Here is a 23,377-nt window from a genome sequence, read left to right on the forward strand (position 1 = left end):
TTGCCATGTTTTAGCAGAATGATCTTGACATGTGAAAGAGTAAGTGAGGTTATTATGGTGTTTGAGTGGCATTAAAGAAAACACACACATTTCTAAAAACATTTTATTAATGGATGATTTTAGGGATTGCGAGGGACGGCATGCAATAATGCTTTAAGAGAGATTTACATTCCTTTTTTGCACCATTTTACACACTCTCAGTTACTGCTAGTGTATAATGTATTCCCCCTGTTATGCTCAAGCCTCCTGCCAGCATGGGGCTCATTATCCAGAGTTCATTATACCTCTTGCACTCACTTGTGCAACAATTATCCCTCTGCTACTACAGTGACCTGTTCAATTTTGGGTCCAAACCATACACTTTTTGGAACAAACATCTTTTTAAAACTGAGAATCCTCGATACACTTTCCAAGCCTCTCATTATATTCTACCAATTATTCTAAATTCCCTTAATTGCCATAGATGCACTGTTCTGTCAAGAAGGCTTCTCATTAGCCTTTGTACCGTGTCTTAGCTGTATTTCACTGCTTATAGTTTCTTACTAATTGTATGGGATTACTGAATACCATGTAAAGCTCTATTTACTCTCACACACACACAGAATCTTTAGTCCAGTTATGATATTTATTATTTATATGTGATTAATAAAATATAAGCAGCATTCTACATTTCAACTTAAGTTATGGAAAACATTAATTAATGTCAAGTCAGAAGTATAAACCTACATATGGTTAAGTCAAGGCCTGTAAAAAAAGACTTGTATTGTGTTGTGACCTACATTTTATTTTAGTTCAGAAAAATCAACTGTGGGGGGTTGAGTAAAAAATGCAAGGGGAGCTCAAGGGCTATGAGCAACCAATAAGATTTTTGCTTTTAAACAATTGCTTTCTACCTTGGAATTTATTGGCATGTCTTAAAGGGCCTGAATCAACCTTTCCATTTATTAGTTTCATCATTTCATGATTTGTTACTTGTACAAATATAGCACAGCAATAAAAATGTCTAACCCACTGCTGAACCCTCAGATTTAGCTCTATCCCCTTCTCTAATGCGCAAAAAGTATTGACAGTATATTTATTCATTTAATTATTTCTAAGCATAAAATAGTTTACAAAAAGGGCATAATAAGGGAGAGACCATTAACATATTTATCACAGTTGATATAGACGTCAGAGGCTGTCTCTTACAATGTTACACAAAGTATGCTAGTGATTTACATCTACTGATCTGGAATGGTATTTTGTTGCATCATTTCATTTCCAGAATGGTATAGATCAGAAAACTTTGAAGACGCACTTCTTCTAATTCTCTGTATGTATTTGTTACAGCAATGACACCTACAGCTGCACACCCTGCCCAGAGAAAGAGAACAAATGCAAACAGCAGAATGGAAATTTGGCCAACTATGGTGAAAAAGAGAGGTTTGGAAGACAACACACACCACACCGTGCACATAGGTATGGAGTAGCAGGGATACTGTGAATATTGACCTGCAAGCAGATGATCAGATTAGTTGTGATTGCAGCCTGTGGGTGCCCCTAAATCTCCACTATGGTCACACACTGATGCCTGTAGCTGTGCTGTCTGCCTTTTAAACAATATGCTGCTCTTAGAGAGAGACTGTGCTAGAAACCATGGTTGCTGCTGGGAACATGCTTTTTGGGTCTGTTTGCTTGAAACAAATGACAGCTTTTGTACTGTACATGAAAGCTTTTTGCACATTGATCTGTTAAAAGACAGCAGTGCTCCCAGTGGATGTTGCACATCAGAGAGAGCGGCAGCTGCAAGAGAACAGGCAGGGAGTAAAGCCATAATAGTCACCCTGTAATCTTAGTTGTAGCTCTGGCACCAATGCTTTCATCTTCTCAATTAATATATTGGATTTTTTTCAGTATTGGCTGCAATGATGGTTTCTACAAAATTAAAATAGACTTATTAAAATCCAAAACATTTCTGGCCAGTCTTTTGGGGTCTGTTAGTATTAGTGCACCTTTTTTTGATGAAAATGTCATCTTAGAAAAATTTTGAAGAGCAACGCAAGAGAGTTTTTACGCTGACCTTTGTCACTGCAAGTTAAATGTTCTGTTAATGTGGGAAATTAAATGACTGCACTGTACTATTTAAGGGAAATTTATCAAAGGTCGAGGTGTTATTGCTAATATCTTCCTGGCATTTTCCTAACAGTTCAAATGTAATCACATTAATTAACCTTTTCCTGACATTCAGGAACATTCCTGTGACTTTTTTTTGCCGCAGGCTTCTATTTCTATGACTCTTCATCAGAATTTTGCTTACTTATCCCCACGGTGGCATATTCCACATAAAGTGCACGCCAGGTGAAAGCAGTTGAAATTTTCCTGTGGGCAGAAATCTTGCAAGACTGCACAGAATTCTGTTGGGGAAAACAATAAATAAAGAACAAGGATTGTATTCAGTTGAACGCAATGCAAGTCTATAGGGAGACAAATCAATAAGACCTTTTCCAAGATATTTTTGCTTGAAATAATTGTGTCCAGGGACGCATTTTATTATTATTTCTACTTGGAAATAATGATTTTTTTGTAACATTTTCCTGTAAGAGTAATCTTTACAACTATTGGCTGCAAAGCAATGGAGCCAGACATGGGCTATTGCAGGACCCCAGCAGCCATGCACCCACTGCACCAATAAAATATACATATACACACACACACTCTCTTATAACTGTAGATTTTTTACTATTACCATAACACAGCATGCAGATATTTTTTGTGAAAAGACTCTGAAGCCTTTACAGCACTGACTTCTAAACATGATTCACTGGAGAATGTCCCAGCGTTGTTATGTGAGTAATCTGTCATCCTCTCGCTGTAGCAGCCTTTTAAAAACAAAATCAAAGGCAGCTTGTCTGAAGAGTACAATTCTGAGGTCACATTTAAGACAATTTTTTTATAAAGCAAATAGTGCACAAACAAGGTCTGAAGTCGGGCACATAGCATACTGCCACCAGTCATTTAAGAGTAGGGAAGAACAATCTGTGTGCTCACTAGACACAATTACAAAGATCTATTCTTGTCAGGACTGGGACCTGTGTGTGAGAAACTAAGTCAGCAGACATATCATTTACTGACTTTCCTCTGTGTTATAATCAGCTTTATACTGATGGCTAATGGCAATTATAAATATTCCAGACTCAGCTGTCAGTGTACTTACAGTATTTCACCTACAGGGGAGCTGAGAATGTTCCTCAATAAGGAATAATGTATTTATGCTGGAAAGGATATTAGCACAATAATTTGGTATGTGGTAGCGGCTGCCACAGGATAACACTGATCATGAACTAATATGCCAAGCAAAGAAAGATTTCTGGGTTCCTTTTGAGTGTAACACAGCAGGATTTTAGCCCCTAATTACACATATTTACACATATTTAGTACACAGGGTACAAAGAGATGCAACAGTCATAAATCATGATAATCATTTATTTACCGAAAATAAGATGCCCATGACAATGAATACAATCTGCATCATAACAGAATCCAAGGTTTAAGGTACATTGTTATAGTTTTGTTGAAAGCAGTTCACTACAGAACAGAAAATGGATTTTAAGTTGTACTCCCTTCACTTAACCATAAGCCGGCCCGTTGATAAGTAGAAGGAAGTTGTTATTAGGACTGCTAAAATGTCCCGCCTACTCCCTAGTGTGGCCTCCTTCTTTCTAATATTACTGGTACCCCCATTTATACCAATAACGGTAAATCTGAAAGCTTCATTTTTAAAAAAATACTTTTGTTTTTATATAAAAATGTTTATTGTTCCCATTTTAATGCATTTCAGTGACTCCGTATGCCATTGAGCTCTACTGCCATTATTAGTTGTCTAGAACAGCAAAGTGAGGACATGGTTAGCTGTGATCCCTTCCAGCACTGGGGTTCTAGGTGTAATACCAGTCAAGACACTATTCATTAAGAGTTAGTTCTTCCTGTGCTTGTATTGGTTATTCTGTGTACTGTGCTCTGTTTCTTCCCACACTCTAAAAATGTACAGGCAAGTTAATTGGCTTCTGTTAAAATTTACTGTATAGGGAGCAAACCAGTGCATTGTTATAGCTGGAGAAAATTTCTGAACTTTGACTAACATTGGTATTCTATTACCAGCCACTCAGAAGAAGATCTTAGCGTTTCCCCTCCGCCTAAAGCAAAGAAAAAGAAGAAGAAATCTGAGCGCAAGAAGAGGAAAAGGTGAGTACAAATGAGTGCTTGGCTTCTTAATTTTAAATTTTAGTGACTCCCAGCTAGTAAATACCATAAAAATTGTAGATGGATCCAAGCCAGTACATTGTTAGTATTCCAAAGTTAAAAAAGAGGTCAAGCAATCTTCCTTTAGTGTGCCTTGTGCAATAGATAAATAAGCCTTTACTTTATTTTTTTTAATTATAAAAGCTATTTCCCTAATCTGTGAAACAATAGTGGATGCCCATACATCAATATTTAAGATAAATGGCATTCAGCAATCTATTCTCTACCAGTAGATAAAGGAGAAATATGTCAAATGAAGTATGTGTACTGTTAAATACCAGATTGGCTTCTCATTGTGGCAGTTCTGTTTCGATTACATCATTTATATTCAGCTTTTAAAATATTATACCCAGCCCCTTCTCCAATGTCTTTCTTGAAATATGGCACAGCCTATATATATATTTCTATGGGAGAATCACAGGTAAATTGAGCTTCTTCCCCCTGATGTATCTCTCATGCAAAAGAGAAGGCTTTCATGTCATCTACAGAGAAAGACTGTGGCAAAATGTCCACTGTATTTGTGATTCACTAATGGACCCCAGACATACTGTAGGTAGTGACCTGTTCTAGGAAATACTGGTGGCATTACTACATGCAAGCAAATGCCCACATTAGCCAATAAAACTATTCATTCAGGCTTCATTCCCTTTTTTACTCCTTTAAATCCTGAAAATATTTATTTTGTCAATTTCAATGCAAGCTTAACTACATTCGGAATGGATAGAATTGTGTGCACTTATTGGCTTTGTGAAAGGCTGAGTTACCAAACAGAAACATTCAAATCTTAGAAATCTGATGTATTACTATCTTACCTAGGTCTCACTCATACAGCCCTTCTCCTGTGAAAAAGAAGAAGAAGAAGAGCTCTAAGAAACGAAAGAGAAACAGGTATGAGCTTCAAATGAGTCCGTGAAATAGAAACTATATCTGGCAGTAATGCGTCCAAATCCATTTTCTTTCTTGTAACAGAATTAAGTAACCCTAACAGACAGATATATTGACATTACAGTGATTGTCTAAGGGTGATGATATAAAATCAAACCAAACAAAAATACTATATAAAGGGAACCTTCTCAAAACATGTAATAATTTATATTCTTTATGAGTATGTTTATTAGGAAAATCCTTTCAAAGTGGGTTACCAACCATTTCAGAAAAGAGTGTAATATTAAAACTGTATTGTTCATAATTAGCTATAAAAACTTAAAAGATTATTTTGTAAATGTCAATTTTTTGTGGTTTTAGAGGTTTTGGAAACCACAAATAAACTAACAAACTTTAAAACCATGACTGACTGAAATTGTTAAAAGAAATCCAAACTGGAAAAGCATGAATGGGGAAAGCCGGTATAAAAAATATCCAAAAAACTCTGAAACCACGAATGAAAGAAAGGGACATCTGCCATTGACTTCTACATGTTTTCAACAGATTGTAGTTGAAGTGGATTTTTGCAGATGTCACATTATAAATTCTGAAAGAGTCACTTTTTTCTGCAACATTTTTTAGATTTTTGGACTCAAAAAGATCTGAAAAAATTGTGGCTTAATAAATAAACTCCTTAGTGTATATATTAATTCCTGTCATCAACTATTTCATTGTATCATAGAATGCATTTGCCAGTTTCTTTCTTGAAAAATTAATTAGATGTTTTATCATTTCTTTAGGTCTTCCTCCAAAAAAAGAAGGCATGGGTAAGTCAAGACTCTAAAATATATATATTTTTGGTATTTCAGTTATGTTGCTTCATTCCATAGTTCCACTAGAGAAAGAAAACTCCTAAACAGTGTTAATATTTTAAAGATCAATAAAGATCATAACCTGTATGACTAAGATGATAAGATGAATTCAACTTCTATTGACTTGATTAAAAAGTGCCCCAGTTTTTTATGAACACCCACATCAAGCAAGACATCCCTTATGGTCTCTTCAATTTATAAAGCTGAACATAGTTACAACCTTGATAGAACATTATGATAGGTGTTGCCGAGACAATGTTCTTATCGTTATTACCTCTCAAAACTCTGAAGGCTTCTCTTCTTAAAGAATATATCAGCATCCCAATAAAATCAATCTCAGATTTATACAACCATAATCGAAGAAGGATTTTTTTTAAAATTGGTTTGCAGTTTTGGTAACCCTTTGTCACGATCGGCACCCAAAATCCAGAACCAATGCTAGGCTCCCTGGTCTTGGCTCTTGCTTCTGCCTTTAACAGCCACCTTTTACCTCGGGACAAGCCCTCGGCTAATTGGATGCCGCCAGGTCTTATAAAGAGAGGAGCCAAGCTAAGGGTTCTGGACAAGCAGAGGGGCACGATTGTTAGTAAAGTCTTTTGGGCAGAAGATCACAGTACATGGAGCAGAGAGAAAGCGTAGTCAAAACCAGGCTGGGTCGGTGCAGGCAGGATACAAGCGGAGTCAAACAGGCAAGGGTCAAAACCAGGATATCAATCAAGAAGAGTCAGACAGGCACGGGTCGGAATACAGAATTCAGAATAGTCGGATACCAGGCAGGGTCAGGATCATGAAAGTCAGACAGGCAGGCAGCGGCCCAAAACAGGAATAAGATACAAGACAAAAGCAGGAACACACCCAGGAACTCACAAATACTAACCAAGTAACGGACAATGAACACAATACTCAAGTCCCTTTAAATCCAGTTTGAATTTGGCGCCATATGATATGGCACTGCAGCAGAATGGGTCAGCGCGTCGGGCGTCCCTGCCGAGGGTGTGGCGGCCCTACCAGCCGACCCCTTGGAAGCCCTAGACCACCAGGGTGAGTAGTCATTACACCCTTCTTCTCTTTTCAGTTTCTGGGGTTTATAATAATGTTCCCTCTCTAACCTAAGCACAGTGACAGCCTTGTTAAGGGCCCCCTTTCTTAAACTGCTATCTTAAAATTTGTCCCATTTCGCTTTGCCACGAATTTTGCAAATTTCCCGCAAAATTCGCGAAACTGGGGAAAAATGCATAAAACACAGATTTTGACGTCAGCAACAATTCACGTGCGTCAAAATGGGCACCGGTGGCAAAGTTGAATCACCCCATTAAAATCAGTGGGTGTCCAGTAATCATGGCCAGTGACTAAATTGTTGCCGGCGTTGAATTTTCCCGGCAAATTTGAAATTTATTCGCCACAAATTTGCGCCTGACGAATACATTCGCCCATCACTATTTTAAAACCATATAATACTTGTAGATAACAAGTCAGGTCAGTTTACAGCACTAAACAATATGTTGGTATTTTATAAACAAATGCAACAATAATAATACATTTTCTTTCACCGACTGTATTGCCATCAGTGTGTCTAGCCTACTTTGAAGTGGGTGGTGTAAAACACAGCCTGGAGCATATCAGAACAATAAAATGTTAACACACAAATGTTATGAGCCAGAGAACAGAAACAACAATAAAATATACACATAAAACACAACTCTGTGGCACTTCTGCTTTATTACAAGCTTAGAATGTTTTTGCCACCAAAAGATTTAAGAGGTGTTCTGGGTTATTTATTAAATCCGAAAATGTCCCACAATTTTATTAAAACCACGTCAACAATACTCCGTGCACATTTTTACGTTATTTATCAACACATTTTCTAGAAAAAATCTGGTGCAGGAAAAGACTCGATAAAATCGTAAAATAAATCTGAATTACGAGATTTTTTCGGATTTGATGCCTGACAACTATTTGGATTATTGAACGCAACCCATCGCAGATCATGATATCTTACAACTGTAACCAGGACATCTGCCATTCACTTCTACATGAACTATTGTTTGAAATGGAATACTTTTTTATTTTGACGTTTAGCAGCATCGAGGTTTAATAAATCTCGAAAAATTCCCCTTTAACCAGAATTTTTTTTTTTGCATATTTCCATTCTTTTTAACAGAGGATCATAGTATTTATGACTGCACCGTATTGAAAAGCTATTGTGTGTATAAAACATTGCAGCAGAACTGTGTAGGGATGTAGCGAACTGTTCGCCCGCGAACTAGTTCGCGCGAACTTCGACCGTTCGCGTCTGCCGCATGTTCGCGAACGTTTGGGAACGTTCGCATTTTGAGTTCGCGTTCGATCGTTCGACCATTCGACCATTCGAATTCCTTCGACCGCTAAAAATCGAACGATTTCCATTCGTTCGAACGATTGTAAGCATTCGATCGAATGAAAAGCATTCGATCGAATGGCTTCGATCGTTCGATTCGAATGAAAATCCTTTGATCGAACTATTAAAATCCTTCGATCGTTCGAATCGAATGATTTTAGCGGGTGTTCGAAGTTCGCGAACGTTCGCATTTTTTGCCGGTGTTCGCGAACGACGTTCGCGAACACCAAATCGGCAGTTCGCTACATCCCTAGAACTGTGCACATTACAGGAGAATAGCAATAGTGGCATCATTGTATCGTAGCTTTAAGTACAGGCTGTGAGAAATAGTATATGGAATACTCCGTCTCTGCTACGGAGTATTCCATATGTTCAGCTAGCCATTCGTTCCATACACTGCAATCACTTTCCATTGTGCTGTAAAATGAAAATGTTACATATTTAACTCAGGGTCATGATCCCTTGATTTTCTGTTATGTAAATAGTTTCATAGAGAAGACTCGCTTAGTATGTTCTCAGGTCATCCCATCCCTTCTCATTAGAGTTATGAGGGATAAACGATAACACTTGCCTTTAACAAAGCATTGTCCATAATTACATTCAGTTGCACCTCATAAATAAAAATTGAATTTACCTCTTTAACTACTGAAAAAAATATGCAATATGGAATATGTCAAATATATGCAGAAAAGGAACATTATATGCTCAGAATCAGTAATGGCCTCATTGTGCATTGTGTGAATCTAACATGAAATGTGATATGTAGTTTATATAGTGAATAAAGTACCCCCTCTTGTAAAATATAAGGATATTATAAGTTACCGAGGAGTTTCATGACCATATAAAAACACGAGGCCGAAGGCCGAGTGTTTTTATACAGGTCATGGAACTCCGAGGTAACTTCTAATATCCTCATATTTTACAACTGGGGGTACTTTATTTATTATAATACACAAATTTTAGTAAGTCATGTGACAGAAATGACATCACTACTCACCGTTTATAACTGATGACATCACTACTCACCGTTTATAAGGATATAATTTACAGGATATTCATGGCTTTTGTGTATTATATATATATATAGTTTATTGCTTGTAATTACAAGGGTAATATACAGCTAGATTTAATTCAACAACCACAAATTATTACCAAATTCTTTTTTTTAAAAAAATTAACTTAAGGACAGCTTTTTTCCTTTATTTCTAAAATGGATTTAGATTCATCTGCATTTTAGATCTTCATCCTGTGTCTTGCAGCTGTTTTAAATAACATAAAATTAATATGGAATTCCTTTCTTTAGCTCATCCAGTCCAAAAAGTAAAAGAAGGCAAGAAAAAAAGCACAAAAAGCAGTAAGTAATGACCGTTTTACTTTTTATTTTGTGGAGAAAAACCTTTTTTTAAAAACGACTGTTCTTTGTACATTTCTGATTAAATAGGTCCCCATAGAATTTGCTGTGTTGGCCTCTAACCTATATGTCACCTTTTCCATTTTAACTCATAAGCACATGTTCTCCCGAGAAACAAAAAAACTATTTTGAGCTGGAGATGAAGCTTAATTATGTTGTGGTCTTACCAGTGATTTATAAGGTCAAATATTTTATTTTGTCCCTTGAGCCCTTGCCTTTTTCTATGACATGGTAGTGTGCTGAAGGTTTGCAGAATATTGCATAACCTGAAAATTGTTACATAAAGCAGCTGAGTTTGGTATTTTCCTCATATTAGTAAATGAAGACTAATACCAAGAGATGCTCTCACATCCATATGAAATAATGGACCAGATTCAGGTCAGTGAGAAAAAGGTTTACCAGGTGAAAAATTTGAGATGCAATTCAATTCAGAAAAACTTTTCTCAATGTTTATACGTGAAAACTCTGTTAAAGTCTATGGGAAAAAACTGGAATTGAATTTGGAGAAATGTTTTTCCTCCTCAAATTAAATCTTGTCCATTAGTTTTCACGTGATAAACCTTGGGACAACCTTTTCTCACTGAATTGAATTTGGCCCAATACATCTAATGTATTTCATCTGCACCTATCAAAACTCTACATCACTACTAGAAATAATATTTTGTCTAAAAGCAGCTTGATTTTCCCACAGATATAAGCATGTACAGTATTATGAAAGAGTCAGTTAAAATGCACTAAAGGAAGACTGTGACCATGAGCAGGCTTTAGTTTATACAACATATAAAAAATGCCTGCTATTAGGAAGATGATAGGCAACAACCCTGCAGTAACAATGCAAATTTTCCCTCCAACAAAAATATTTTTTTACAAGCCCTAGTAAGAATAATTGGCCTGTCAATGCAAGTCATCCATTTTAATATTTCATTTCTCTTGGTTAGTGATGGGCGAATTTGCGCCGTTTCGCTTTGCCGAAAAATTAGCGAATTTCGCGAAACTGAGAAAAATTCGCAAAAACGGTGCCGGCAAAAATTTAAAAAAATTTAATTTAAAAAAATGAAAAAAAAAAATGTAAAGGCAAAAATCAAATCAAATACAAATCTCTACACAGCTCAGAATGTTCTACAGGAAAACAAACAAAGCTGCTTGAGTTCTGCATGGCTGGGAAGTAAGGTGGGGGCTCCCCCTGCTGTTCATAAGTATGATTGTTTCCCTGCAGAGCATTTAGGGACCGTCTGACAATTCCTATCCACAGCAGTAAATTAAGTGATAATCTCACTGCATACAGTCAGATTTCTTATAAAAATGGTACGCATTTTTTAGTTAAAGTATATTGGAGATAGGTTTCTTTTTCATTAAAGAAAGTAAAAATCGGATATTATTTTTTTGCCTTTACATGCCCTTTAAAAAGGCACAGAGGAAAAGTTTTTGCACTGCATTTTTTTTGTTAATGCTGTTTATTAAAGCCCTCCAATAGTACACGATGGATTGCCACTATGTACAACTTAATTGCCCTTTTGCAAAAAGGAAAGCTTAAATAAAGAATCTGCTACTTTCAGCACAATATCATCAGCGAGAACTAATAATCTAATTTCCTGTTAATATCTAAGCATATATTTTCCATGTAGATCAGATATGTGAAAAGGAATACACGCTGTTTCTCTGTATTGTTCTGATTGCTAAGCATATTGGCAAGACAAGAACTACAGGAGACTTCCTCTCTACTTTGTGAAGAGCAATCGTGATTATTATTACTGTCAGGGACAACAATAAGAATCACTGACTTATCAGTAAGAGCTCTGTTCTCAGAAAACTGTAGTAGTCAAGCTATGCCAGGCCAAGCTATAGATATAAGCATTATTCCTATTGTTCAGAGGAAGATGGGGCTGAGAATGGAAATTGTTAGCAGCACAACATGCACATTAAACTATTAAACCGTGGTCTTATATTATTTTTTCATTACATTTTTACATTGTTACATTACAATAGTAAATTATCAGATGACGGATAAATTGTAGGTGGTCAAATTCTGTATTTTTAAATTCTTAATCTGTATCTTTCTGCAGTATTTCTGAAATAAAATAAGAAAGAAGTCTTGACAATGAGGAAAGGTCAAACAGATCCACGCAGTGTCGGACTGGGATCCCAGGGGCCCACCAGAAAACCTTAGGCTGAGGGCCCACTTTCCAAAATACTGTACCTAGTCTCCTCACTCAACCTCTTTATTCTCCTAGTCTCTTTTCTCTACATACTATACTATATTCTTCCATTATATAGCCTCTTTGTTTCCATAAAGAAATAGGGAATAACCATGAAATAGGCCAAATGGTTAGAAGCAAGAGGCCCACTGACCCCTGGGCCCACCGGGAGTTTTCCTGGTATCCTGGTGGGCAGTCCGACACTGGATCCACAGTGGCACTGACAATGCCAAAGTCTAACTATGTCAGGCATATTCCAGGCCACATTAGAGCCCTAATATTCTGAGATATACCTCTTCCCTGCATAAGTAAATATGGACAGAGAGGTCCATACATATTTGGACAATGAAAAGTTGTTTATATTAGCTTTTTACCTAAAAATATTGGAGTTGACGTTATAAAATGAATTATGAATGATATAATGAATATGGGCTGAAAGTGCAGATTACCATCTTTAATTTGAGGGTATTTACAGCTACATCCAAACTGATTGAAAGGAATTACAGCACTTTATAAATATGGGCCCTTGAGAGGGTTCCGCTGTATTTTACCTTGATTTTTATGAAAAGAACACATTTTTGGATCTTATACAGCTTTTATATGGGTTTTTAATTGTTTTCTGAACAAAATGTATCACTGGAAGTCAACAGTATCCACGTGGTATTTGTTTCTCTATATTTTACAATACATATACTGTTGTTTAGCGCTTCCTATATAGGCTCAAATAAACATGCACATAATGACTATTTTTTAAACCATTATAAACTGGGTAATCATCTGGGGTTACCATTATAGAATTGTTACCATCTAAGAATAAATACTTAGGGATTTTCCCTCTGCTTCAGTTATTACAGATGAGAGCCCTTATACAGTATTTGATTGAGCTTTGTCATGTTTATTTAATTTTTTCCTTTTTTGTAACAATTTGGAGCCCATGAATTAAAGTTCATAATTTTTCCTTTCCATGCATCATTTTTTTTAGTGCTAAAAATCGTGGATTCTACTGATTGTGCTCAACCATGAAAATGTCATTTAAAGGGTCAATTTACTAAAAATTTAATTGCTATTTTATGAACAAATCGCGAAAAATGAGTGGTTTTCCAATTTTTCTTAAAAGTTCTAAAAACTAGATATTTATGAAGTGAAAAAAACACAAAAGCCTTTCATGCCAAACTTCGCCAAGTAAAAGTTTTGAAGGTGCTGTAGGAGGAGCACTGATCCTATTGGGCCATTTTTAAAATCAAAACATTAGAGGTTTTTGGATTTTTTCCGCTATCAATTGTCCGAAAAACTCAAATATTTAGAGCTTTTCATGGTATTCAGATTTTTTTTTTGGACCGTCAATTTTTTTTTTTTGTTCATACAGTATGTCACATAAAAGTCAATGGGAGTTGTCCTTTTCCAATTGTAAAATCGTTTTTTAAATCAAACTTTTTTGTGTTATTAATTTATTTATTAAACCCTGAGGGCTAAAAAGCCGAATATAAAAACACGGCATCTGTCAAGGCTGAGTAAAAGTCAATGGGAACAGTCCCATTGATTTTTGGTTGTCGGGGGTTTCGCAATTTCACAATGTTTTCGGAGCTCTTGGGTGAAAACTCTGGAAAATTCAGAGTTTTCGGGGGGAAAATTCACGAAAAAATTGTGAAAATCAGAGCTTTTCCTGCAAAGGTAATTTTCGGGAAAATGTAATAATAAATAAGCGTGTGGGTTAGATCGGAGTTTGTAGCAGCCGATATTTAGATAAATTCGGACCATGATAAAAAAAACCTTTAGAGGTTTTCAGGGTTTTTTTCATTAGTAATTGCATAAGGTTTTTGTATTTGTTCTGCATTTTTATTCATTAGTGCTTTTTATATCTGTATCTTTTAATAAATCACTTAACAATCGTGATTTTAGAGAAAATCAGTTTTTAAAATCTCTAAAACCACTAAAATCAGAATATTGATAAATGGGTCTCAAAGTAAAAATTATTTTGCTCTTTTTTGTCACTTTCCATTTGCTTATTATTGGGAATCTTAAAGGAGAACTAAACCCTACAATAGAATGCAGCACAGAGCAGTGCAGTGAATCAGCAGAAGATCTCTAAAGATAAAAGTTGCCTTGGGCTGGTACAGAAGCCAAAAACATAATGTAGAGCATTTCTAGCCTTTTTCTTTAGCTAAGCTTTAGTTCTTCTTTATGTTAGCCAATTCAATACACTTACTATGTAGATCAATAAACTATAGGAGGTTAATGATGCCTAGTAAGGGCCTTTCTCAGGGGCCATTTACTAACAAGCAAATTGTATATTTTTCCCATGAATCCCAAAGAAATTATGGTTTTCCAATGTTTCTTAAAAATGAAAAAAAAAGCTCTAAAAAATTGAGATTTGTTAAGTGTAAAAACCACAAAAACCTCTAATGCCAAACTTCGCCAAGTAAAAGTTGTCGAGGTCCTATAGAGTCCAATGGGAGCTGCGCTGATCTTGTTGGAATTTTTCATATTTTTTAGTGCATCGTTCATCGCTTTTTTTCCTTCGTACGTTTAATAATTGGATATCAAGTAATAATTTCAGTGACAACTGTGGTTTTAGTGAATGTGAGTTAAGATGTGGTTTCATAAACCTTTCGACCTTTAATAAATAGGCCTCAGTGTATTTGGGGTACATAATCTATTCATTTTCAAATTTCATTTTTTTTTCAAAACACATTTTTAAAAAAAAGTGTTGAAATTTTAAAAATTTTAAACTTGAAAATAATTCTCTTCAACATAATATATATTACATTATCCAGAATGCTTGGCACCTAGGGTTTTTCAGATTATTATTTTTTTATTATTACAGAGGAAAAGGAAACGATACTTTCAAATTAAAATTTTTTAAATGGACTATGCAGGAGACAGCCTTCCTGTAATTGGCGCTTTATGAATAACATTTTTCTGGATAACGGATCTCATACCTTTACTTAATAAAATTAATGTTAATTCAATGAGACCATCCTTAATATGTGGTTTTACTATGTTTTTGTTCATGAGACGTTAAACTTGAAATTACAATGTCTGCAAGTTGACTTGTTTTTGTGCATTCATCAAAGGTCACGTGGTAGGCAACGGAAATCCCATCATCATCGCCATCGACATTCACGCTCATCAAGCCTAGAATACAGATCTTCAAGCTGTGAAAACAGGTAAATTACCCCAGGGAGCTTATGAAAAGTCCTCTAGGGGCAAATTCACTATGCGCCGAAGCGCGTAACGCTAGCGTCAATTCACTAGCGTTGGGCATTTTCGTTACTTTTCAAATTCACTAACGGACCATGACGTAACTTTGCTAGTGTAACTTCGCACCCTTACGCCTCGTGAATTTGCACAACGGACGTAACTACGCAAATTCACTAACGCGCGCATTGTTCTGAACGCTACCTTTTACGCTACACTTCCTTCGCCACCTCAGACCAGGCGAAACGCAATAGAGTAGATAGGGATTTCTTCAAAAAAGGTTACAATTTTTTCTAAGTCCCAAAAAACGCTGGCATTTTTTCTATATTATGGGTGATAGGCTGAAAAAGATCAAAACATTTTTTGGGGCTCCCCTCCTTCCCCCCTACATTTCCTAACTCATGGCAACTAAACTATACAGGGGGCACATGTGTAGGGCAAAATAAAAATTTTATTTGATGTTTTGAAGGTTTCCCAGGCATTTGTAGTGGTGCTACATATACCTCCATTGAAATTTGAATTTGGCGCCGTATGCAAATTAACCATCGCTAGCGTAACTTTGCTTCGCAAATGAACACTAGCACAACTTCGCAACCTTACGCTACCCCTGAGCGCAACTTCGGATTTTAGTGAATTTGCGAAGCGCTGGTGAAACTACGCCTGGCGAAGTGCGGCGAAGTTACGCCTGGCACAACTACGAATCTTAGTGAATGTCCCACCTAGACTTTGGTCTGCTTCTAGCTATAGTAGCTTCTCAGTCTACCTTTTATCATTGACTGGGAACTTCAGTGGTACTACTACAAGCTTATCTGAGCTTCACTTAATAACCTGCCCCCTATCTTTTAACTCTTTAATGTTTTGGTTTTAAACCAATTAAAAATCAAATCTATTCTCTTTCCTCTTTTAAACTGTCATTTGAGCTGCAAGTTGTTATTTTAAAGTGTTGTGTGACTTTCTGCCAGTATATATTAATAAACGATGATGTTCTAAAACCTTCCTTTTCTTCAATTAAAGACTATATGACCTGTCAAAAGATGAAAAGCATCGATCAAAAAGAAAGAGACACAGATGTAGAAATTCTACGTCCCTAAACAAGAAAGAGAGGGAAGGCAAAAATCAGTACAGCCCGCTGTCAACAAAAAACAGGTGTTTTCACTCCACCAATACTGAAGTAAGTAGATTTCTTCCACCTGAAATTGTCCTTTTAATATGGGAAACAGGTCATTTTATAATGTTTTGACTGTAGTGCCGGAAGGATCTGGAAAATATTTAGCATATCTTACAGTTATTAATTCCCAAAAACAGTCAGAGCTTTATAATTATTCTCGTCAGAGGTTGTTGAATTGGCTCAATGTAAAACTGCTCATGCATTATTCTTAATACACCTTATTATTAATTAGGGATGTAGCGAACTGTTCTGCGGCGAACTTGTTCGCGCGAACATCGGCTGTTCGCGTCCGCCGCAAGTTCGCGAACGTCGCGCGACGTTCGCCAATAGGCGTTCGCGTCAAAATCGTTCGACCATTCGACCATTCGATCGCTAAAATCGAACGATTTTCGTTCGATTCGAACGAAAATCGTTCGATCGAACGATTAAAAAGCCTACGATCGTTCGAATCGAACGATTTTCGGATGTTCGAAGTTCGCGAACAGTTCGCGAACTGTTCGCATTTTTTGCCGGTGTTCGCGAACGGCGTTCGCGAACACATACTCGGCGGTTCGCTACATCCCTATTATTAATACACCTTAAGTATATCGTTTGCCATATGGCTACATGGATAATGTAATTACACTGGCAAATTTGGCCCAGTCCATTTACCCATAACAACTGTTATGTTTTGGGTAGCCGAGGATGAGTAGAGTTTAACAGTGCTTTTATTAGCAGGCTCTCAAGCAGCCATTACACTACAGTAAGCAGTATCTGTATCACTTTCACTTTTAAGCTACCAGGAAGTATGCACAGTATAAGTCTGAGCACAGTGACATCTACAGGACATTTGTATAAACACCACAACAACTAATAAAAACTTCATAGGGTTCCTTTATGAATGTAAATGAGTGTAAGTGCAGTTTGCAAAGTGCAAATTCAAGTTAAATTCACCATGTTTTTCCCCAAAGGAGGGAGTAAGTTCACTACATGCAGGCTTCTCTGGGAACCCTGAAGCTAGCTCAAAGGGTGGTGGTAGCTCCAGAGTTTTATGTTTTACGCACAAGAGGATGTGGGATGTAATATATAGTCCAGAGCCATTATGAACATGTAGATATATTTTTTTTTTTAATTTATGTATTTTTATTTTCAAATGAAAAGTTGACATCATACACGTGTGCAAACCGGGAACACCCCGGGGCACAGTTATCATTGGCATAGATAGTACTAATGCATACATAAGGCAAACAAGAAAACATATCCAGCAAATTGTCAACCAAAAGGGGGAAGGGAATACAAATAAAAGGAAAAAAGGGGAACATGAATGCAAGTTAGGCACATTATAGTAGAAGAGCTGTAGGTCAGGATTGATTAGCTCAACCTCACTCCCGGCAACAGTTTGACTAGGTTAACAACCCTTGAGAAATTTGTCGGTAGGAGAGCCAGAGGGACCAGGTTTTGTTAAAGGCCTTGGATTGGCCGGATTCGATGCTTGTAAGTCGTTCCATTAACAGTAAATTGTCAAGCCTCTTTTTTACCTCACGTATGTCCAGGGTGTTGGTTTTCCAGGCTTTCGCTATTGTCTGCTTGGCTGCAGAGAAGATATATGTGACCATTCGCCTGGAATATTTATTGCCACCAGGGACATGTTTGTTTAGCAGGGCTTCAGATGGATTTTTAGGGAGAGTGAGTCCCGTGACACTGGTAATAAGAGTATAGACCCGAGTCCAAAATCGGACTGCCACAGGGCAGTTCCACCACGTGAAGCAGAGAGTGGAGGAAGTAGGATACCATCTGGCAACCTTCTCTGGAACCAGGTACCATTGGTGCAGCACCTTCTGGGAGGTCTCCTGTATGAGAACGTTGACAGAGCACTTAATGGTATTTGTAAAAATGTCAGACCAAGTATCATCATCCAGACATAGCCCGAGATCCCTCTCCCAATATTGGACGAACTTCAATGATTTTATAGGGGTGAGATGGATCAGGTGGTCATATATATATGATAATGCTCCTTTAGTGGAGACGAGATGCAGGCAAAGACTTTCAAAAGCAGTCGGAGGGGGGGAAAGTAGTACCCCCATGTTGAGATTGTATAAAGTGCACAATCTGCTGGTATCTTAACCATTCCCTCTGGGGAGCCTTGTATTGTTCCTGAAGTTGGGAAAACGATAGAATCTTTTTAGTTCGTGTGAGGGAGTAGATAGTCGACAGGAGAGACTGTTCCCACCAGGCGAAAGCCGTAGATGACTTACCGGGGGGAAGTCAACATTGTTGAGAAAAGAGGTAGCCGGTTTATGCGGAGAAAATAGGCCAAAGGTATCTTTTGTGCGGGCCCACACTGTCAGAGAATGCGCCACTATAGGGTTATTCGGGACTTTGGTAGTATAATTTGTAATCCACAGTATATTCCGTAGAGAAACGTCCTGGAGAGAATGTTGTTCGATGTGAACCCACAACGGGGCATCGTAGGGCTGATGCCAGGAGACTATTTGAGACAATTGAGCAGCGAAAAAAGTAACATTTCAAGTTTGGGATACCAAGGCCCCCTTTGTAACGACTGCGGCAAGCTGTAGAAAAGTTCAATCTGGCCCTCCTACCGTTCCAAACAAACTTATTGAAAGCCTTCTGCAGAATGTCCAGCAAACCTCTTGGAGGGTAGGTGGGTAGAGTGCGGAAAACATACAACAAAAGTGGAAGAGCAGACATTTTCAAGGCCGTAACCCTCCCCAACCAGGACAAGTTAAGTTTACCCCAGGATGTTATCATGGCTAATACTTTATGACCAAGTTTAGTATAATTGTCCGAGGCCAGAGTAGAATAATGGGAAGATAGCAGGATCCCTAAATATTTAATGGTTTTTGGTCTCCAGTGGAATTCAAAGTTAATTTCCAGAAGCTTCCTGTGATGTTCTGGAAGGCAGATGTTCAATGCCTCCGACTTAGAGGAGTTCACCACTAGGCCAGACAGTTTAGCATATGTGGAAAGCGTATCATATAGAAAGGTAGGGAAGTCATGGGCTTGGTCAGGGTCAAAATAATATCATCGGCGTATAGGGCACATTTATAGTCTGTCTCCCCCACTGACACCCCCGAAATTTTGTCATTAGCTCTAATGGCTTGTGCCAACGGCTCGATCGCTAAGGCGAACAGCAAGGGAGACAGGGGACATCCCTGTCTGGTGCCTCTCAGAATAGGGAATTCTGAGGAACTGAAACCCAAGTAGTTGACTCTGGCTCTAGGACGGCTGTAGAGTGCCGAAATAACTTGAGAAAAGGACGGAGGGAAATTAAAAGTTTTGAGGACTTCAAAAAGGAAAGGCCACGATATAGTATCGAACGCTTTCTCCAGGTCTAGGGAGAGGAGCATAGATGGTATATTTTGCGATTTGGCTATGTGAACTAAATTAAGGATCCTGCGGATATTATCCGTTACCTGCCTCCTAGGGATAAATCCGGATTGATCTTTATGAATGAGGCTCTCAATGACGGTGTTCAGTCTAGTGGACATAATTTTAGCTAGTAATTTAACGTCAAGATTAAGGACAGAGATCGGGCGGAAATTTTTACAACAGGTGGTATCCCTATCTGGTTTGGGTATAACAGCTATCTGCGCTAACAAATCCTCTTGGCAGAACCCACTCTTGCCCTGCATAATGTCGTTAAACATAGTAGTGAGCCAAGGGATCAATTTCAAGGCAAAGGTTTTAAAGTATTTTCCGGAGAACCCGTCAGGGCCAGGGGATTTCCTAGTCTTAATTTGCTTTATGGCTGTCTGCACTTCTTCTGATGTAATTGATGCAGACAGAACTGCAATCTGTTGTGGGGTGAGAGAAGGTAACTTCAAATTTTGGAGGAAATTTGTCAGAGTAGATGGGTCAGGATCAGGACGGTTGCTATATAGAGTCTGGTAAAAAGAAGCAAACTCAGCAGCAATACGTTCCGGGTTAGCCGTCAACGAGCCATCTTTCAATTTGAGTTGGGTAAAGGCGGATTTAAAAGATTTATTAGCAAGCCTTCTAGCTAACATAGTGTCTGCTTTATTGGCCCTGCGAAAGAACTTCTGCTTGGTCCATTGTAATTTAGTAATTTCTGACTCAGTCAGAAGTAAGTTAATTTCCGTCCTCAGTTTGTCTATGTCTTTCCTTAACCTGGAATTATGGGGGTCATGGATATATTGAGTTTCCAAGCCTTGTAATGTTGCCATAAGTTTTTGTAAGTTCGCATTTCTTGCTTTCCTGACCCGCGACCGGAGCTGTATGAGAATACCCCGCAAATAAGCCTTATGAGCTGACCATAATATTGGGCTGCTAACTTCTGGGGAGTTGTTGATTGAAAAGTATAAGTCTATCTCCGACTCTATATGGTCTCTATGTTGGGGAGAGGATAATAAGGTGTCATCCATGCGCCATCTATTACCGGATGGTTTATCCGTAATACTGGCCAGTTCCAGAGTTACAATGGAGTGCCACAGAGGGGAGAGAGCCCTCTCCTTCGGGCTGCCAGAAGGTGGTGGAGTAGATGAAGCCGAGGCCGAAGGTGAGTGAAGCTTCAATCGAGTAAGGAGTTCCATGCCGTCTGAAGGGGACACCAAAGAATATTGACGGTGCTGGTGGGTAAAAATCAGCCTAAACGGGTAGCCCCACTTGTAGCGGATCTGATGAGCCGTCAAGATGGATGTGATCGGTTTCATAAGCTTCCGTTTCTGAATCGTGGAGGTTGCGAGATCCGCATAAATGGAAAACTTGAAGGATTTGTATTCCAGCATGGCGGAGGCCCTTGAGGCGCTCATAATAGCCTCTTTGGAAGTGAAGTAATGAAGCCTCGCTATGACGTCCTTCGGCAGAGCTCCTTCCTTTCTTGGGCAGAGGGCTCGGTGCACTCTATCAAGCATCAATTCAGAGGGCGGAACATCAGGCACAAGGGACTGGAGGAGAAGCGGGATCTCTTCCTGTAGATTCGTAATCGAATCTGGTAGGCCGCGGATTCTCACGTTGTTGCGCCGCGATCGATTTTCGCTATCCTCCAGGCGGTCTTGCAGTTCCGAGAGCTGATTCTGCAAGCGAGTAATCAGGGAATCATGCGACTGGGCTTTGCTCACCAGATCGTCGACTTTGTCCTCGACCGCGGCCGTGCGCTGGCCTAACTCACGGAGTTCCTGGGTCACGTGGTCCGTGATCTTCGTCGCCACCACGTCCAGCTCCGAGTGTAATAGTTGCTTGAAACGGGCGATCAACTGTTTGTCCCTGGAGTACTGCGTCTGGGTCTCCGGATCGGAGTCCAGTTTATCCGAGTCCGGGTCTCGTCGCGGAGTTGAGGCCGGGGAGGAAGGCGCACTGTCCGCCATATTGGAACGACGACATAGCTCCGGTTTGCGGGCCGGTGTCGCCGCTTGCCGCATCGGCGGCAGGTTTTTCTTGGGTTTGCTGCTTTTAGACATGGTCAGGGCTTCAGCCAGCCAAATTGTAGGTAAAAAGTCCAATAATAATGCTCACTGATAGCTATGAGAGTCCCCTGGGTGCGGAGAGCCGATGGAACACGTCTGGTTAGGTCCGCTGCATGGCCACGCCCCCCATGTATATATATTTTATGGACTATCTCCCTATGATTTAATGTATATCATTGCACAGTGAGTATTAATGGAAAAACATGTACAATCTCCCGAAGGGACCTCAATGTCCTAAAAGTTTGCACAAATTTCTTAGCAGAATAAGGATAAAAAAGTACAAAATAGTCCAAGGATGCTGCTCTCCTCAGACAGGTCTGCACAGCCACCACCCCTTGTCTTTCCACTGTTAGCCATGAGGCCAAGTATCAGGTGAATTTAGTGACATGAGGTATTGAAAATTGGTCGCAACCTCATTAAGTAGGGTGGCCATATATGTTACATGGCCTAAAGTTTACTTTCACCTTGAATAACTATTGAACTGAGTATGCATCTGTGGTCAGGTCTGATCACAACTAATGCAGTCAGTACATAATAATTCACAGACAGGTTATTAGTCCAACACAAGAATTACCTAATTATTTAACCACAGATTGTATTTTATCAGTAAAGCCAATCATTTTTGTTTGATTATACAATGAAAACATCCATATTTTCCTGTGGGTTGCTAACTTAACTATGGGAAGCGAAAGTCTGTTTACAAATGTAACAAAATGACTAATGCAGAATATTATGGTGGAAGACTGTAGCAATAAGAGCATAGAAGCTCAGCTGTGAAATAAAAACCCAGCGGAAAAGACTGTTGCAGCATATGACAGCTAATTCTTTCTGATGTTACTTTAGAGGCACAGCATGAACATTTTAGCCAGAGTTGTTTTTGTACATGGCTTCACAGCGTGTGATGCAATAAGTGCATTTTAAATTGTCATTCTACATTGTTCCCATAATTTATTCTAAACTGCATAGCTAAGCGATACATATACAAAACTGTGTTAGACTGTTAAATAGTTTTACACTTAACGTTACCTGGCCTTATTTATCAAAATCCGAATTTTTTATTTAAATATAAAAAAGTCAGACCAAACTAGAATCCAAACGCTTGGACCTTATTTATTATTAAAAAAACATGATTCAATCGGATCTGGTTCAAACTCGATAAAAATAAGCAAAAACCCGAATCGAATGATTTTTTCAGAGGTTTTTTCCGGAAAAGCCCAATTTTTTGGGATTTTTGCCCGCAAAGTTCAAAATAGTCAGATTTTCGGGCTAATTTCAGCGCAGACCACATAAACTTTCAAACACAGTAGGAGAAGGGCCTCTCCCATTGACTTATGTACATAGTAGCATACATAGTAACGTAGTAAGTTAGGTTGAAAAAAGACACACATCTGACATGTTCAACCTTTTAACTTTTTTTTGACCTGCCAAACTGGCAGTTGATCCAGAGGAAGGAAAAAAAACCCCATCTGAAGCCTCTCCAATTTGCTTCTGAAGGGGATATAATTCCTTTCTGACTCCAAAATGGCAATCGGACTAGTCCCTGGATCAACTTGTACTATGAGCTATCTCCCATAACCCTGTATTCTCTCTC

At 38.4% G+C, this 23,377-nt stretch overlaps 1 protein-coding gene across 1 annotated transcript in view; it reads left to right on the forward strand.

Moving 5' to 3' along the window:
- Positions 1-23,377, forward strand: part of LOC108705236 (serine/arginine repetitive matrix protein 4-like) — a 102,109-nt gene that overhangs the window by 62,658 nt on the left and 16,074 nt on the right. The window contains exons 2-8 of the mRNA XM_018242029.2: positions 1,330-1,458; positions 4,138-4,221; positions 5,095-5,166; positions 5,943-5,969; positions 9,695-9,745; positions 15,072-15,164; positions 16,210-16,366. Of these exons, the coding sequence (XP_018097518.2) occupies positions 1,330-1,458; positions 4,138-4,221; positions 5,095-5,166; positions 5,943-5,969; positions 9,695-9,745; positions 15,072-15,164; positions 16,210-16,366 (613 nt within the window). The remainder of the gene's footprint in view (positions 1-1,329; positions 1,459-4,137; positions 4,222-5,094; positions 5,167-5,942; positions 5,970-9,694; positions 9,746-15,071; positions 15,165-16,209; positions 16,367-23,377) is intronic.

The sequence above is a fragment of the Xenopus laevis genome, chromosome 1S (assembly GCF_017654675.1).
Source record: "Xenopus laevis strain J_2021 chromosome 1S, Xenopus_laevis_v10.1, whole genome shotgun sequence".
Lineage (NCBI taxonomy): Eukaryota > Metazoa > Chordata > Amphibia > Anura > Pipidae > Xenopus > Xenopus laevis.